The sequence below is a fragment of the Rattus norvegicus genome, chromosome 1 (assembly GCF_036323735.1).
Source record: "Rattus norvegicus strain BN/NHsdMcwi chromosome 1, GRCr8, whole genome shotgun sequence".
Lineage (NCBI taxonomy): Eukaryota > Metazoa > Chordata > Mammalia > Rodentia > Muridae > Rattus > Rattus norvegicus.
The window spans coordinates 169,432,547-169,449,193 of NC_086019.1; the positions used below are offsets into that span (position 1 = coordinate 169,432,547).

The window sequence follows — 16,647 nt, forward strand, 5'->3', positions numbered from 1 at the left end:
GCCTCCTGCTTGTAGTTTTGAGATGTGAGCTCTCAACTCTTCCTGCTTACATGCCTTTTTACCAAAAATACTGACATTGGCAATTAGTCAGTTCCTAAAATGTTATTGGGAGAAGCCAGGCCCAAGGATAATTTTTTTGCATAACATGCATCCATTTTTCTGTCCTCCTTTGTTGTGCAGATGCTAGGTATACTCCTAAAGTGCACTTCCCAGTGCCTTTGCAGGCGGACAGCCTATTGATGTAGGGTCTGACAGTTAGATTCATCTGAGCTTTCAATTCAGAATTAAGTTGGAGAAAAGGAGTGGAGGTTCCAAGAGACAGAGAGTAGGGTCAGAGAGCAGTGTTAGAGAAGTCAGTTTGTGACAGTTTAGCCAGGAGAAGCTGAGCCAAAGAAGATATTGTCAGGAGCTGTGCCAGTTAGCTAGACTCTATTCAGCCTATTCTCATCTATTAGTTACTTTGAAACACACTTCATACGTTGTAATAATTTCCCTTTCTGCTTACACTGGACAAATTCTATTATCAGTATGTGAGTTCTGGCTGACCCATTCCTCCCATGGATTTGCTGTACTATTAACATTGATGACATATATATTTTTTTTTCACTAAGAAACAGGGAATAGGAGCACAGTGTGTTGTGAGTGTGCATTCATAATAGAAGGTTTGTGTACAGCTTTAGAGAGTGCTCACAGACTATTCTATCATGTGTTCCACTAGACAATAAAGACCAGGACTCAAATACAGAATTCCCAATGCCCAAGTTTCATGGAAAGTCCAGCGATGCTGTTCGCCTCTTCTGTGGCCCAAACGTAGGATACGTGTGGCCTTGGAAGTCTCATGCAATTACTAATGTCCTGGAAGTCCGTGGGCACCGGCTACGGGGTCAGTATCTGCATCCTAATTATGACCATGTACAGGAGGACTTGGACAAGAATGCTGGAATCCAACAGGCACTGGCTGTACAACAGGCTCTCCTGGAGGTGAGAGCAGGGGTTTAAGAAATGGGCTTCTGGCTGCTAGCTCCCATTACAGCTGCTGCCTTCTGCTTTATACATCTTATTTGCCCATAGGACATGAGGCAGGAGGTGCAGGAATTCTGCAATAAACAGCAATGGGTAGAAGACATCTATGAGTTCCTGAAGGCCTGGAACTCTCAGAAGCTAGAGGACCTGAGAGGCTCTCCTATCAGTGACTATGTAAAACTGGTAAGAAAGCTGAAAAATTGGCAAGAACGTGTCTCCAATATGCCTGTCGAGCTGCTGACAAAAACCAAGTTGCTGCTCTTGAGTGGCCGTGATGTTCAAGAAGAGTTGGGTAAGTGCGTCTTGTCTTCTCTATATCTTCCTTCCTTACATCCTTACACATGGATTACCATGGGGCTAGAATATCCTCTAGAAACCTTTGATTCGGGTCCCTCTTTGTATCTTTAGAGCCTTTCAGAGCACTAGCTCATAGCTCCTCCCTTTTGCCATCAAAAGTTTGGCTTTCCTATATTCCTGTTTGGAATTCCCTGTATTTATTGGGAATCATGTTCTAGTTAATGAAAACTTTTCTATTCTTGTAAAGAAAGGTCAAACCAAATATGACTAAGAAGCTTATCCTGAGCTTGGATTTCTTCACAGAGAGTCTTGGGAATCTAGGATGACCCTTTCTTGAATGTAATGGTGCTAAAATTTCTACCACCATCTGCATGAATGAGAAGTTCCTCTCTGTTTTTGCCTCATGCTGCAGTCCTGCCTCTGTGGACAATGGCAAAGCAGCATACACTTCCCAGTTAATGAGGACTCTTCTCATTAACAACAGTCACTGTGGTCCAACTCAGTCTATTTTGAATATTTAGTCAGTTCAGAATCCTTAACACCACTGATTTTTATTCTCAATTATTCTCTGCTCCATTTTGCTTCCACGGGAACCCTGGCACTGGGGCAGCCTACTGGGTTGTACAATATCTGCACAGAGTATATAACACTCCCTTGCCTGGTCCTAGCCCTGTTGGCATTGATGATTCTGGTGCTGGTTCATCGCAGGCTGGTGTAGCTGGGATGTGTTCTGTGTGCATTTTTTCTTTTTTCTTTAAAAGGTGTGTGTGTGTGTGTGTGTGTGTGTATGTGTGCGTGTTGCACAATATGCAGGGTGCGTATAGTGTGCAAGTGCCAGCAGAGGCTAAAAGAGGGCATTGGATTCCCTGGAGCTGGTGTCATGTCCAATATGGGTGCTGGGAAATAAACTTTGGTACTCTACAAGAACAGCAAGTTCTCTTAACCTTTGGGCCATTTCTCCAGCCCCACCCTTCTCTAGGTAAGTGCTCTACCACTGAGCTAAATCCCCAGCCCCCCCACCCTTCTCTATCAGGCCAACCATGGCTCCTATTGCCATGGCGGCTCTTTGGGAGGCTAATGAAGTCTTTTTCTTATCTCTTGGGCTTGCCACTTGTTTTAGCCGACCACTTCTATGTTGCCTTAGGATCCCTTATTTCCAATACAGAAACTGCATCCAGGCTTAATGGATCAATGGGATCAGTGGGATCAATGTTCTGCTATCTGAGGTATCTCCAGTCATTTGGGACCAGGAGGACTTGTAAATATTGGGTTCATTTCCTCTCTGCCACAACACAGCACACCATAATTTTTACTATGCAGTGACTGTTTACTATCAACACTGGAAGCCGTTTAAGGAGGCCTCATCCCAAAGTTCCATGTAAAAGTGGGACTTAAGAACACTCTGGTCCGTTTCCTCTTCAGTCCATCTACTTTTCTTTTTTGTTTCGTTTTGTTGTTGTTGTATTTCCTAAACATGGTTTTTCTCACTGTCCTAGAGCTCACTCTGTAGACTAGGCTGACCTAGAAATCCAAGCTCTCCCTGCCTCTGTCTCCCAAGTGTTTGGATTAGAGGTGTGCTCCCTCACCCTGAGTCCTCCAGTCACATCATACTCTACTAGGTCAAGACCAATTATTAATATTCCTGGATTTGAGAAGTCTGGTTTATAACCTCTTTTTCTTATCTCCCCTTTTCTCTATCTTACTTCCTGTGTGAAGTATGGCTCATGCTGTCACGTCCCAGCTAAGTGCCTAGACTATGAGCCGGCTGGCCTCAGAGAGGCTTAGAGTGGAGTAAATTAGGAACTCATTGCTTTGTTTCCTTAGGAAATATGAAGGCATTTTGATCCTCACATAGGCTCAACCACAGTACCTATTTACAGGAGTAAAATCAAACACACATATACAGACACACACACACACACACACACACACACACACACACACACACACACACACACACACACACACACACACAGGCCTGCTTTCTTTATGAAGGTGTGAGCCTTTTGATAGCACTCACCTGCCTAGCCGTCCTGGCTATTGCTCCTTACTAGATGAATGCACAGACCTCATGAATTTCTTATGGACCACTGAGGCTTCCATTTTGTGAGCAGGGGTTTGTTCTAGCAAGGCAGGACCGGTTCAATTTCTCTATTGACCCTGATTTGGGCAGGCTTTTCTCTGGCCCTGCCCCAGGAGTCTTTAATTTCTTTCTAGTTTGTGAATTCCATGATCCACTGACCTCTTCAAGTTGAGAGTTTAGTGTCCTAGTGTCCTAACTCTGGCTCTCACTGACTTTGTGATGTAAGACCACTCAGTTTTGGGTTCTTTGTAGCCTAGGCAGGCTAATGTGTCATGTAGGATTACAGAAAGAAAAACATTTTTTTTTCCTTTTTTATTTTTTGCTTTAGTTTTGAATTACTTCTAGAAGTGACTGATGTAGACAGTGGCATTTTTATTTCCTCTTATTCCCTGACTGCTTCAGTCTTCTAACTGACCATCCTTGATGTTAATTCTGCTCCTTTTCTTTACAAACTCAGTTGAACAGAGAAAGGTAGAAATACACCACACCTAACTTATCACCAAGTCTTTCCCTTTCTTCTCCCCTTTGATATCTCTCAAACATTTTCCAGTTCATCACCACCCAGCTCTTGAACCCAAGGAGCCCCAACATTTGATCATGCCATTGCTTCTTTATGTCATGTGAAAACACTGCTGCACTCCCACATGGTCTTCCCGGCACCACAGCAGCAGCATTCAGTGGCCTGGTGGCCATCACCACCAAGGGAGATGTTCAGCATAGGTGCTCTTCAAAAGGTCCTTCTTGGTAGGGTTCATCAGATTCATCTCTTGGTACCTAGTTTTCTTGTATAGTCTTTCCAAGTCTCTGAGAGTGCCATCTACAGTGTATCTCAGTTGCCCTCCAAACTCACTATTCTACCCACCAGTTGCATAGATGCTAATAGAGGGTAGGTAGGTTTACTTTCTGTATAACATTATATAGTATATTATAAAAGGAATTACAAATTCTAGCTAGCTCATGTGAAAGACACACAGCCCAGGTGTTTGTTTATGAGCTGTGAGCCTATACTGGGCAGGCTTGGAGCTGCTGTACTACATCCCAGCCATATGCCCCTGGTACTTGCTGTTTGGCCTGGCCACGTACTCATAGTCCATCTCCTCTTAAGGTGGCCGCCTCCTCCATTAGTCTTATCTCTTCTCCTTTTCCTCTCTCTACTTGCAACCCCCAGACAGGTAACTGAAAACCCACCCACCTAGTTATTGTATGTGAAGTACTATCTACCGGCTCAACCACAGACCTTTTATTGGTGTGTGTTTGTAAAACATTCATCCCACTGGGCCTGGAGCAGTTTCTTTTTGGTTCTTTTTTTTCCGGAGCTGGGGACCGAACCCAGGGCCTTGCGCTTCCTAGGCAAGCGCTCTACCACTGAGCTAAATCCCCAATCCCTCTGGAGCAGTTTCTGTGTTGAAAATAAGGATCCTAAGGTAACTTGGAGAACAAGGTTATATAACATCATTTGGTGTATGTAAGGCTCTCCTTGTCTCGGGCCTCTAGCATTTGAATATATAACAATACTAGTCAAACCCACCACAGTATATAAAATAAAATTGTAGTATTATATATATGATATATGTGTATACCACAGACTACGTGTATACATGTTTAACTCTGTAACCTGAACTATAATGGAGCAAAGTGAAGCTCTGTAAGTATGAATCTTTATTCTCCTTTGCATAATGTGAACCAAGTACAGTTAACCTCTCTGAGTCTTTATGTGCTTATTCATAAAATAAGTATAAACAATAGTACTTACTCAAAGGGTAAAGTAAATTATTGTATGTGAAGTACTTGAAATGATGTCTGATGTATAATAAGTACTCAGTACTGGATTTGTACTTATATATTGCACTTTGATACCCTATGCCTATTTTAACACACCTAAACTGGAGAAGTTCTTATAGCATTGCAGTTTGTCAGTTTAATTTTCCCTTTTTTAGTAGTATTTAAAATTGTGATATCTTTTATAACTAGTGAGATCTTAAGGGGCTGGAGAGATGGCTCAGTGGTTAGAGCACTCCAGAGGGAGTGGAAGAGCACTGACTGCTCTTCCAGAGGTCCTGAGTTCAATTCCCAGCAACCACATGGTGGCTCACAACCATCTGTAATGGGATCTGATGCACTCTTCTGTGTCTGAAGACAGCTGCAGTGTACTCACGTATAATAAATAAATATATCTAAAAAAAGAGGCAGTGAATTATATCATGTGAATATTATTCCAGACTTCTTTGTAAAAAAAATTATATTGAGGTCTGGAGCGATAGCTTAGTGGGCAAGCGTGTGGACTGCTGTTCCAGAAGATCTGAGTTTGGCTCCCAGTGTCCCTGGTACACATCCAGGAAAGCACATTTATTTGGCTTCCTCTGGCACCCATGATTCCTTGCACATACCCCAACCAACCAACCAACCCCCCCACATACACACACTATACAATTAAAAGTTATAAAACTAAAAAAATAGAATTACATTTATATATTTGTTTTGAGTGTGTGTGCGCACATGTCATGGTGCCTGTGTGCACAAGCATAAGTGTGTGAGTGTGAAAGTCAAAGGACATTCAAAAGAGTCAGTTCTCTCCACCATGTGGGTGCTGAGGATTGAACTCAGGTTGTCAGGCTTGCTTACCTTTACCCATCTGAGACATCACTACAGCCCCCTTATTCCTGCTTCCTGAGACAATGAATTTGTTCTTATTATTAAGGTAGATTATCTTCTAACCCTATATCCACTCCCAACTGCTTTCCTTGAATCTGCAAAAGCAAAATATATGCTGGGCTTGGTGGAACATGAGAGCAAAACCCTGTATTCAAAATGCCAAAATCAAACCAAACAAAAAGAAACAGAAAAAGGCAGCTTTAATCCTCTTCTTGGTGTCCCTCTGCTAGAAGAAAGACTCCAAAGGAACACAAGACAAGGACTCATGAATGTACACTTCGATGTTGCTTGGAGTGTTAGAACTCTTCGCACATTCAATTCAATACTCTCCTCTGCAGAGGCCTCCTCAAGCTTTCTCGGGGTCCACTTCCCCTCATGATGCAGGGCTGGTATCCAGCAGTTCAGAGGATTTACTACACTATGAGAACCCCTTGTAATTGTCCCTTTATGTCTATATGCTTACCTCTATTGTTGTAGTATGAGGAAACGTCCTGTCTTGTCCTTTCCCTCTTGTATATTAACTTGATATGCTTATTTCTATGCATCCCCTAACACTATATTCTCTTATTTCCAGAATCCAAGTTAAATAACCTGAGGAAGAACATTCTTGAACAGGTGAAAAATGAATGCTGGAGCCGTAATCAGCAGCTGATGAAAAAACTGACAGAGTTCTTGCGGGTCTTCCAAACCATCAACTTAGACATTCATGCCATTGCACAGTGCTCCCAAAAAGTGAGTTCTCCTCATCCTTTCTTCCTCATATATCCAGGATCCGGCCTGCTCAAAAGCTCATTTCGATTTTTGTTGAGTTCTTTACAGGGTTTGACAATCTGAAGCCATGCTTGCATTATGTCATCTGTCCTTGCTGTTTATGTGCTGCTCTACTTCCTCATACAGGAGCAGACCCCAAAGAAACAAGAGAGAACCTTGCTTTAAGACATTAGTTCTCCGGGTTGGGGATTTAGCTCAGTGGTAGAGTGCTTGCCTAGCAAGCGCAAGGCCCTGGGTTCGGTCCCCAGCTCCGAAAAAAAGACAAAAAAACCCCCAAAAAACAAACAAAAAAAACCCGACATTAGTTCTCAACATGTGGGTTGCGCCACCTTTAGGAGTCAAATAACCCTTTTACGGGGGTCAGTGAAATTACAGTTATGAAGTAGCAATGAATATAATTTCATGGTTGGGGTCACCACAACATGAGGAACTGTATTAAAGATTGCAGCTTTAGGAAGGTTGAGAACCACTGCTTTCAAAGATGTGTCTTTGTATCTTGGGACACTTGGTCTGTGAAGGATATATTGTCCTGTCATCAGGTCTGGGAGATAAGAACTAGATGTCTTTTAAGACCTAAGTCTAAAGCAAGTCTGATCCTAGATAGTCCTCCTCATCTCAAATGGTTTAAAGGCTGGAGCTGGGTTTGGAGCCTCTAGATGGCCCACTCTGGAAGATGGGATTTCCCCTTGAGGGTGAGTCCAGGGTTGTTGGGGTGCTGGTCTTAGGCTGTCACCTCTGCAGCTGAATGAAGCCAACGAGCAATACTGCCACCTGGAGGAGCAAGTGGAATATGTCCGATCACTCCATGACCTCATCCGGAACCATTGTGTCCTCTTCATTTCTGAGAATGAGACTCTAGATATCGCGGTAAGAGAACAATATAAGAAATTATTCATCTCTCCTGGTCTCCCTCCTCTATAACCACATCTCAATTGTCCTCTGCTTGACCCACAGCTTCTGGATTTATGGGAGGCATTTCAGTTCGAGAGAAGCCAAGTTTCAGAGTTCCTGCTCAGTAAGCGACATGCCATTGTGCCCAAGCTTCAGCAGTTGATGGCAGCAGCATTGGCAGAGCTGGAAGGCCTGCTAGTGAAGGCACTGTCTGGTCCCTTTATGGATCCTTCCCAAGAACAGAGGAGCACTGAGCAACAGCTTGGTGCCTTGGAGAATCAGTTCCTGAATACACTCAGTAACTTCAATGCCCTATGCTATGCTTACCGCTCCTTCACAGGTACTGATCTTCACCGTCTCCACTTTCACCTTGGGATGGGCTGTCCAACTAAGATAAGGGTTGGGACTTGGGGTCTTGTGTCTTCTGTGATCCTAAACAAGCCTTGAGAATCATATACTTCCCCTGGTCTCTTTTACAAACAAATATCAGAGGACAAAAGCCTCATTTGTTATATGTCTCAGCTGCTATGTTAGCAGATACAGGGAGTTCACGGTCTGGAAGGGAAAACAAACAGCTTAATGTTTCATTAGAATGTGATGGGGCCCCCCAGCTCCGAAAAAAAGAATCAAAAAAAAAAAAAAAAAAAGAATGTGATGGGGCCAGGGTTGAACACTGGTTCAGAAGAAAAGTGTACATTCACTGTAAAAATTTAGCCTGTGTGTAGCCTTGGTCAGTGCTGTCCTATTCTAAGCAGCAGGTCATGGATAAGAATAGTCAAGATAAGATCTTGATATGGTTGCTGACCACTGCCTCCAGCCAACATATCTTAAAGAAAAACAAAGCAAAACAAAACAAAACTGGTGAGTTTCACTGTCCCACAGGAGATCAGGACAGAGCTGCTGATCCAAGACCAGCTTTCTCTACAGCTGTACAGCTAGGCTGGTTCCCTTCTGCATGGGCTCTTTTCCCATATGCTGTCACTTAACCTCTTGAAAGGGTGCATTGTGAGTTGCTCCTTAGTCAGCTATCAACTGGGCCTTTTAGCTAGGTGGGCTGGAGATGCTCTAGAACTCTAGAACCATCCTTCATCAGGAACTTTTTTTTTCTTTTTGCAGAGTACTAAGAAGCTTTCAGTCCATATTCTAACTGATTTCAACCATAGACTCAACCCTTTCTGTTAGGAGTTTGGATTGTTGGTGGAAAAGCAGGGTAGAGGACTCAGGCCAGGCATTGCTAGGCCCAGGGAACTGCATAGCAATATATACACTTCCTTCTGTCCCCAGCTCCTCATCTAATTCTAGTTTTTGTAAAAATAATCTAGTACTTTAGATCCTGATGATTTAATAACCATCCTCTATTTCTGAGTGTTCATTCACTTACCATTCATTAAACACTTATTTGTTTAATGTCTATTACTGAGCTTAAAATACACCAACAAATGGCAAACCATCTTTTGTAATGGAACCAATATTGCAACTAGAGAAGAAAGATGATAAATAATAATTATCAAATATAACTAAATTACATAGCATATTAGAAAGTGATAAGTAAAGACATTGGGGAAAAACAGCAGAACAAGAAAGAGTGTCTGAAAATTCAGTTGATTAGAGAACAGTGTTTTATGGGGTAGTCTGCATAGGCCTCATGAGGAAGGTACTGTTGCAGCAAGCACTTGGAGTTGGAGGTGGTGATGGTGTGAGTGGTGGTTTTCTGTAGCAAGAATTTCCTATAAAATAATGGGGGGGAAAGCCTGTAGGTCCAAGGCTCTGGCAACAGGGAGTATACCTGGTGTATATCTGAGCCTAGTCTAGTATGGCTGGAATTGAGTAGGTGAGCAGGGTAGAGAGGAGCCCTTTTAGTTGATCACTATGGCATTTCCTCAGGAATCCTTTCTTTGATATCATTGCTCTTTGAGTGGCCCCACTTCCATGGTTGAACTGAGAGATTTACATAGGCACATCAACTTTTTTCCTGGACTTTTGTTCATGATGGGCTTTTGATTGATCCATTCCCCACAACTATGGCCCATTCTCAGCCAGCTATGTTCTGCAGGGCATAAGACTACTATGTCTCCGCCTGCTTCTGGGAACCGGCCTATAGTACTGCAGCAGCGCATCTGGAGGCTTTACAGGATCATCCACGAAAACTTCAGCGAGTGGAAATGTGTGGCTTTTAGCAAGGTACTGACACTCCTTCTGGGAGCTCTTGCTGGGGGCAGAAGTTGGTAGGTGGAGGTTGGGAGGGTATCAAACTGACAATAAGCTCTTTTCTATGCAGTTCAATCTTTCTATGGCCCGGGAGAAGACCAATGCCTGGCTGACAGAGGCTGCAAGGCTCGGCACAGCCCTGGGGCAGCAAAGCCCTGTGCTCCAACGCTGTATGCGCATGCTAGAGGAGTTTCGAGCTTACCTGCCCTTGCTTATCAAGCTGGGCAGCCTGGAGCTGCAGGATGTTAATACCCAATCCCTCTTGAGAGGTGTGTTTGGTTAGAGCAGGGGAGAGGGATGAGAAAAAACAGTGTTTGGAGTAATTTCCTGCTGCTTTTGCTAGAACATTGTTCCACCCTCCTCTTTCCCACATATGCTAAACTCATTTCAACCTGGGGAAACACTTTTCTATACTTGCTCATTACAACACAGGGTCCTCTTTTTTTTTTTTTTCATTTTTTATTTTATTTTATTTTATTTTTTTTATTATTAACTTGAGTATTTCTTATATACATTTCGAGTGTTATTCCCTTTCCCAGTTTCCCGGCAAACATCCCCCTCCCCCCTCCCCTTTCTTATCGGTGTTCCCCTCCCCACCCTCCCCCCATTGTCCCCCTCCCCCCAACAGTCTAGTTCACTGGGGGTTCAGTCTTAGCAGGACCCAGGGCTTCCCCTTCCACTGGTGCTCTTACTAGGATATTCATTGCTACCTATGAGGTCAGAGTCCAGGGTCAGTCCATGTATAGTCTTTAGGTAGTGGCTTAGTCCCTGGAAGCTCTGGTTGCTTGGCATTGTTGTACATATGGGGTCTCGAGCCCCTTCAAGCTCTTCCAGTTCTTTCTCTGATTCCTTCAACGGGGGTCCTATTCTCAGTTCAGTGGTTTGCTGCTGGTATTCGCCTCTGTATTTGCTGTATTCTGGCTGTGTCTCTCAGGAGCGATCTACATCCGGCTCCTGTCAGTCTGCACTTCTTTGCTTCATCCATCTTGTCTAATTGGATGGCTGTATATGCATGGGCCACATGTGGGGCAGACTCTGAATGGGTGTTCCTTCAGTCTCTGTTTTAATCTTTGCCTCTCTCTTCCCTGCCAAGGGTATTCTTGTTCCCCTTTTAAAGAAGGAGTGAACCATTCACATTTTGATCATCTGTCTTGAGTTTCATTTGTTCTAGGCATTTAGGGTAATTCAAGCATTTGGGCTAATAGCCACTTATCAGTGAGTGCATACCATGTATGTCTTTCAACACAGGGTCCTCTTAACCAATGGGGATCAGTCTCAGATTTGGGTTGTGCCTTGGACCTTAGGCTCTGGGTTCTTGGCTCTGGGTTATGCTCCTGATCTTGAACCACAGTCCAAGCTGGTCTGGGCTCAAGGTAGAAATGAGTCTTGGGATACGAGTTCACTTTTAGCTATGTGCTAGGTGTTGTTCTGTCTGGTCTGTTCTATTCCAGCATTAGGGCTGGGTGGTCTACAAAGCTTGGATCTCCTTACACTGGGCCGGCTGCTCAATTGTCCACTGCTGGAATTCGCAGACCGAATCAATCAGGTAGGGCTCACAAGAAGGAATGGAGGTGGTTGGAGTGAAAAATGTGGGCTAAAACCAGTCAAGGCCTATAAAGCAGTCCCTGGAGCTGTGGGGACAGTGGGTGGTGTGGAGGTAAGAGGGAAGCTGGGACTGGGTCACATCCTAGAGGGTAGGAAGAGTCCCTATCCATCTGCAAATGAGTACCTCATGGGCAGTTCCAGACTCATATCTGACTAAATGCTTCCTTCCGGTGGTGGAAGGAAGTCAGTAATGGCCTCAAAGCTGTGGGCACATAGACGGACACATGTCTGCCAATGATTACTTGATCCCTAAGGGGCACAGACTGACTAGGTAGGGTATTGTCTGCTCAGTGGGGAGTCATCAGGAGGCTGCTCAGTGGAGGCAGCCATACTGAGCCAAGTATTAACTTGTGCTGCAAAGCACATCACTGAAGCCTGCTGGTCCCACTCCTCCTTTATCACTGAGACTTCTACTCTTCAGGCCCCTAGGTTCTGCATCAGACCCAGTCCTCAAGGCCCAGTTTCAAAGCTGCCCTACCTGAGCCACTAGCCAGGTGTGGTTTCTGAGACATACCTTTTCCAGGTCTGGCAGCGCGATAAGGAACGAATTCATGCCCAAGAGATCCTACAGCAGATGCAGCAGTACTGGGAGGGGCGCCAGCTGCGCCTGCTCAACTTCATCCTGCAAGTGCCCTACAGGCCTCCAACCTCAGAGCGCTCCAAAAGGCCGGCACTCCGAAGCCCCCAGTGGGAGTTAGTGGGCAAGGATAGCGGCACCTTCCTCCTCTCAGGTTGGTCTCAGCTTCATGCTCCAGTGAATGCCTCCAGTTAAAGGCTCTTTTCATCTACCTATCATCAAATATGGCTCCCATAGTCAGGCCCATCCTTAAAGATAAGCTGAGACATACATGTTTTGTGAGATAGCATCTTCCAAGCTCCCTTAATATCTAGTCTTTGCAGGAACTCATTACACAACGTTCCTTCCTATACTCAGTTCCTGGCTCCTTCAGCAAGTCCTTCTCTGCTATACTAGAAAAGGATTTTGCATGCCATGGTGCATATGTTGAAATCGGAGGACGTCCTGCAGGGCTTAGTTCTCTTTCTACCATGTAGGTCCAGAGCATGAAACTAGGCCATCACACTTGACAGTGGCAGCCCCCCCCCTTTTTTTTTCTAGCTGAGCCATCTGGCCAGTCCTTAAAAATTACTCATAGGGCTGGAGAGATGGCTCAGTGGTTAAAAGCACTTAATTTCTCTTTTAAAGGACCTGGGTTCAATTCCCAGCAGCACATGACACCTCACAACCATCTGTAACTCCAGTCCAGGAATTCAGTGCCTTCTGTTGGCTTCCACAGGCATTCGGCAGGCAGGTAGGCAGGCAGACAGACAGACTCACACACACACACACACACACACACACACACACACACACACACACGCACACACACACAACATCTACACATGTAAAATACATCTTTAAAAAATTCTCTCCACCTATTAATTCTCTGTCTTCTGGATTTTATCCTGCTGATTTTATTCTTTATTCATTCATTCATTCATTCATTCATTCATTCATTCATTTCATCCTTTCTTTTTCTCCCAGTTGACAGAAGAAAACTCTATTGAACCTGAGCCACAGGCCAAGCAGGGCCCCCACCTCATTTGACCTCATTGTTGGGGTACAGGTTGTTGGTGTAGCTACACTTGTTGTGGCAGTTGACAGCATGGGTTTTCAGGCATGCATAGCACTTACAGCAGGTTGTGACAGCTGTACTGTATAAGCTGAGCAAAGAATGCCTCAATGAGGCCACCATACAGGCATTGTACCAGGTGGAGGGTGTACTCTTTCCAGATGTTGAAGTCAGGTGCAACCATCCTCCAGAAGCTTGCCAGTGATGTTAGCCACTCCTGGCTAGATGGAATGCCTTTCATGTCTTGGATCTTGACCTTCACCATCTCCATGGTGTCAAGGTATCACTGGGCTCAACCTTGAGGGTAATGACTGGTGGGTTAGAAATTTCGGCTCACGTCCCGACAAACCACACCAGGCCAACATGCTTCCACGTGGAAAGTTTTAATGGAAAAATGAGACAATGGAGAGGGACGAGAGAAAGAAGAAAAGAGGAGAGGAGTAGAGGCCAGCCATGAGCATGTGGAGGGTAGGGGGTAGGGGAATGGGGAGAAAAAGGACAAAGGGAAAGAGGTGAAGAGTAAGGGAGAACAAGAGCAAGAGCAAGACAGTGAGGAGGGGGCAAGCAGCCCCTTTTATAGTGTCAGGCATGCCTGGCTGTTGCCAGGTAACTGTGGGGCAGAGTTTAGACAGAATGCTAACAATGATGGTCTTGCACATCAGGGTCTTTAGGAAGATCTGCACGTCTGCCAACTGGCCACCTTGTTGAAGAAAAAGAGTCATTTTTTCTTTTCTTTTCTTTTTTTCTTATTAAAGTCAAGGGCCTCCTTTGTATCAAACAGATATATCCCTATCTGACATCCCAGTGAGAAACTGACAGTACCATACATTTAAATGCATGATAGACCACAATACTGAGGTGTTAATGGCTTTTAAATAAGTGCTTGTTGCAGTTTTCCTCTCAACCCAGCTAGCTCCCAAATAATTGAGACTGGACTATTTATTTACCAAGCTTTAAGGACACAACAACTGAGCAATATTACTTTATTTTAATCCTCTAAATTAATCTGGCTACCTCCCAGTCAAAATCCCAGTGAGACTTACATTTGAGTATTGATTTGTCTGTCTGGGCTCCAGGTGTTTTCTTATGGTGTCTCCTGGAGTCTCTCCCCATGGAGAATCCCCACTTCCTCTCTTTCCTCCCACCTTCCAGCCCTTTTCTCTCCTCTGGTCAGTCACTGGGTGATCAGCTTCTTTATTGACCAATCAGGAAATAATTGGGGAGCAATGTACACAACATTAAGTTAAGAGATTCTCAGAATAAGGGTTGCAACCAGGTATGGGGCAGAGAAATCAGCATTTGAATAATACAAGGATAATCTTCACACAGTGCACAATAACATTATGCCTACCCTGAGCACAGTAGGTAAGAGGAGACCAGCTCAAAGAGACAGAGATTTTAAGAGAAGTACAACCTAGACAGCAGCCTCGGGCTCACGTTTGAAGTAAGAGTTTGTCAGATTTGCAAGGTGAGCAAAGAATGCCACATAGGGAACAGCATTTTTACAACTTAGGGGGAAGAAAGCATTTATTTGGCTTATCAAGAGAATAATTAAGGGATTATTCTATCAAGGGAAGCCAAGACTGGAACTCAAGGTAGGCATCTAGAGACAGAAACTGAAGCAAGATCACAAACGAATGATTGATACTGGCCTACTTCCTCTGGCTTCCTCACTTACCTCACTTATATAGCTAAGGCCCACCCGCCTTTGTATGATGCTGCTCACAGTAGCCTGAGCCTCCCTATATCAATTAGCAAGCAAGAAAATGACCACAGACATGCCCACAGATTAAGGTAATTCCTCAATTGAACTTCCTTCTTCCAGATGTGTCAAGTTGAGAACTGAAGCTAACTATGACAAAAAGCATCCAAAATGTGTGGGAATTGCTAGTAGAGGGGAAATTCTCTTATTGAACATAAAGGGTATCAAACCAGTGAATCCAAGAAGTTAGTTAAGTATATAATCATGATAAGTAGGTAAATAGGACTTGAGATTTTTATTTTAGCTAAAAAACATACGCATGCACATTTGCATGCTAACGTTTTGTTCTAAGAACAAGAGCTTTTTATCAGCTCAACTCTTCCTAGCCTATGGTGTCCTTAGAAACATCTTCTCATGCATACTTCCAGTACCTAGCCTTCTGTTAGATTAGATTATTTAATTAAAATTGTGACATAACTCACACAAATAGGTTTTTAAGCACTCATTTAATTAGCATTTAATCAGGCATGTGCTTTAATTTGGAGCAAAAACACTGGAATCTTCTAAAGAATAGCTTGAAATTTGTGATGTTTGGTTTAATTTTGATCATTAGTACCATAGTCGTGGTTTGAATATGCAGTGTATCTCACAGGCTTATGTACTGAGAGTTTGATTGACAGCTGATAGGCTTTTGGGAAGTGATTGTATCCTATCCCTTGGTTTAATCTCTTGATAAATTCATAGTACAGTGGCACCGTTGGATGGTAGGAAGTAGGGGATGAGACCTAATTGAGGAAGTAGTTCACTGCTAATGCATCCTTGAGAGCCACATCTTGCTTCTGCTCTTCCCATTTCCCCTTTTAGCTGTTTCTTGGCTATCATGATGTAAGCTGCTGTGTTTACCCTCCTCACCATGATTGACAAAATCCCTGAGATGATGAACTAAAATAAATCTCTTTCTCCTTAGTTGTGTATGCTAGGCAATTCATCATAGCAACCAAACTTTTTATAACCAGTATATCTATGATATAGAGGATCTTCCAATTCTCTGAGATTAGAGACAGGAAATAGGCACATGAAGTTAGGGAGTAAAGATTATGCAAAAGAATATGGAGAATGTTTTGTTATAGGGAAGTAATAAAGTCAAATTTTAGTTCAATAGAGAGAGTTGAGAGGCAAAGAAACAGAAATGGGAGACACCTGGTGTAACTCAAGTGAAAACCAATAATGGCAGAAGTCATTTTGGGCTACTTAGAAGTCTATCTGGGCAAAATGTGTAGGCAAATCCGTCGTAGGATATGGCTTTTCTGTTATAATAGTTCTCTTCAGGCTTCCATGTGCGGCATGGCTTTCCATTCGGTTTGGAATACCTTTCCTTTCTATTTCTCCAGGGACTTCTTGTTCACATCTTTCTTCTTTAGAACTAATCATTTTCAGTATTGACTGAAACATTAATAAGACCAGACATCTGTAATTAATACTCAGATCATGATTCAGTGACATCTTTCCCCAGTTTTGACAGGAGCACATATTATGTTGATCTTTGATCTTTTTGCTTGTGTTTGACCCTGGTTCCACATTTTTCAATCTGCTTCTCTCTGTTCTATTCTACTTTCCTGTATCACCCATAGGATCCTCTGCTACTTAAGTAATTTTAAAAACTAGTGGAGAACAAACTGTAGATAGTTTGGTTATTAGGCCACCTCTAAGTATAGTTTCAGGTACCACGTAGAGTCCTCCAATCGTCACAAGAATTCACAGTTCTTAGCCTACTTTCTGTCCAG

At 43.6% G+C, this 16,647-nt stretch overlaps 1 protein-coding gene across 6 annotated transcripts in view; it reads left to right on the top strand.

The window, feature by feature from the left end:
• The window catches only part of Dnhd1 (dynein heavy chain domain 1), an 84,070-nt gene that overhangs the window by 29,932 nt on the left and 37,491 nt on the right, over positions 1-16,647 (top strand). For 2 of the 6 annotated variants that reach the window (XM_008759815.4, XM_039101123.2), the window contains 9 exons: positions 719-981; positions 1,072-1,315; positions 6,630-6,787; positions 7,568-7,693; positions 7,781-8,057; positions 9,771-9,898; positions 9,996-10,194; positions 11,377-11,471; positions 12,054-12,261. In XM_008759815.4, the coding sequence (XP_008758037.1) occupies positions 719-981; positions 1,072-1,315; positions 6,630-6,787; positions 7,568-7,693; positions 7,781-8,057; positions 9,771-9,898; positions 9,996-10,194; positions 11,377-11,471; positions 12,054-12,261 (1,698 nt within the window). Of the gene's footprint in view, positions 1-718; positions 982-1,071; positions 1,316-6,629; positions 6,788-7,567; positions 7,694-7,780; positions 8,058-9,770; positions 9,899-9,995; positions 10,195-11,376; positions 11,472-12,053; positions 12,262-12,734; positions 12,841-16,647 lie in introns of those variants that run through there. The other 4 variants (XR_010060730.1, XM_063279313.1, XM_063279323.1 and 1 more) reach the window with 4 other exon arrangements.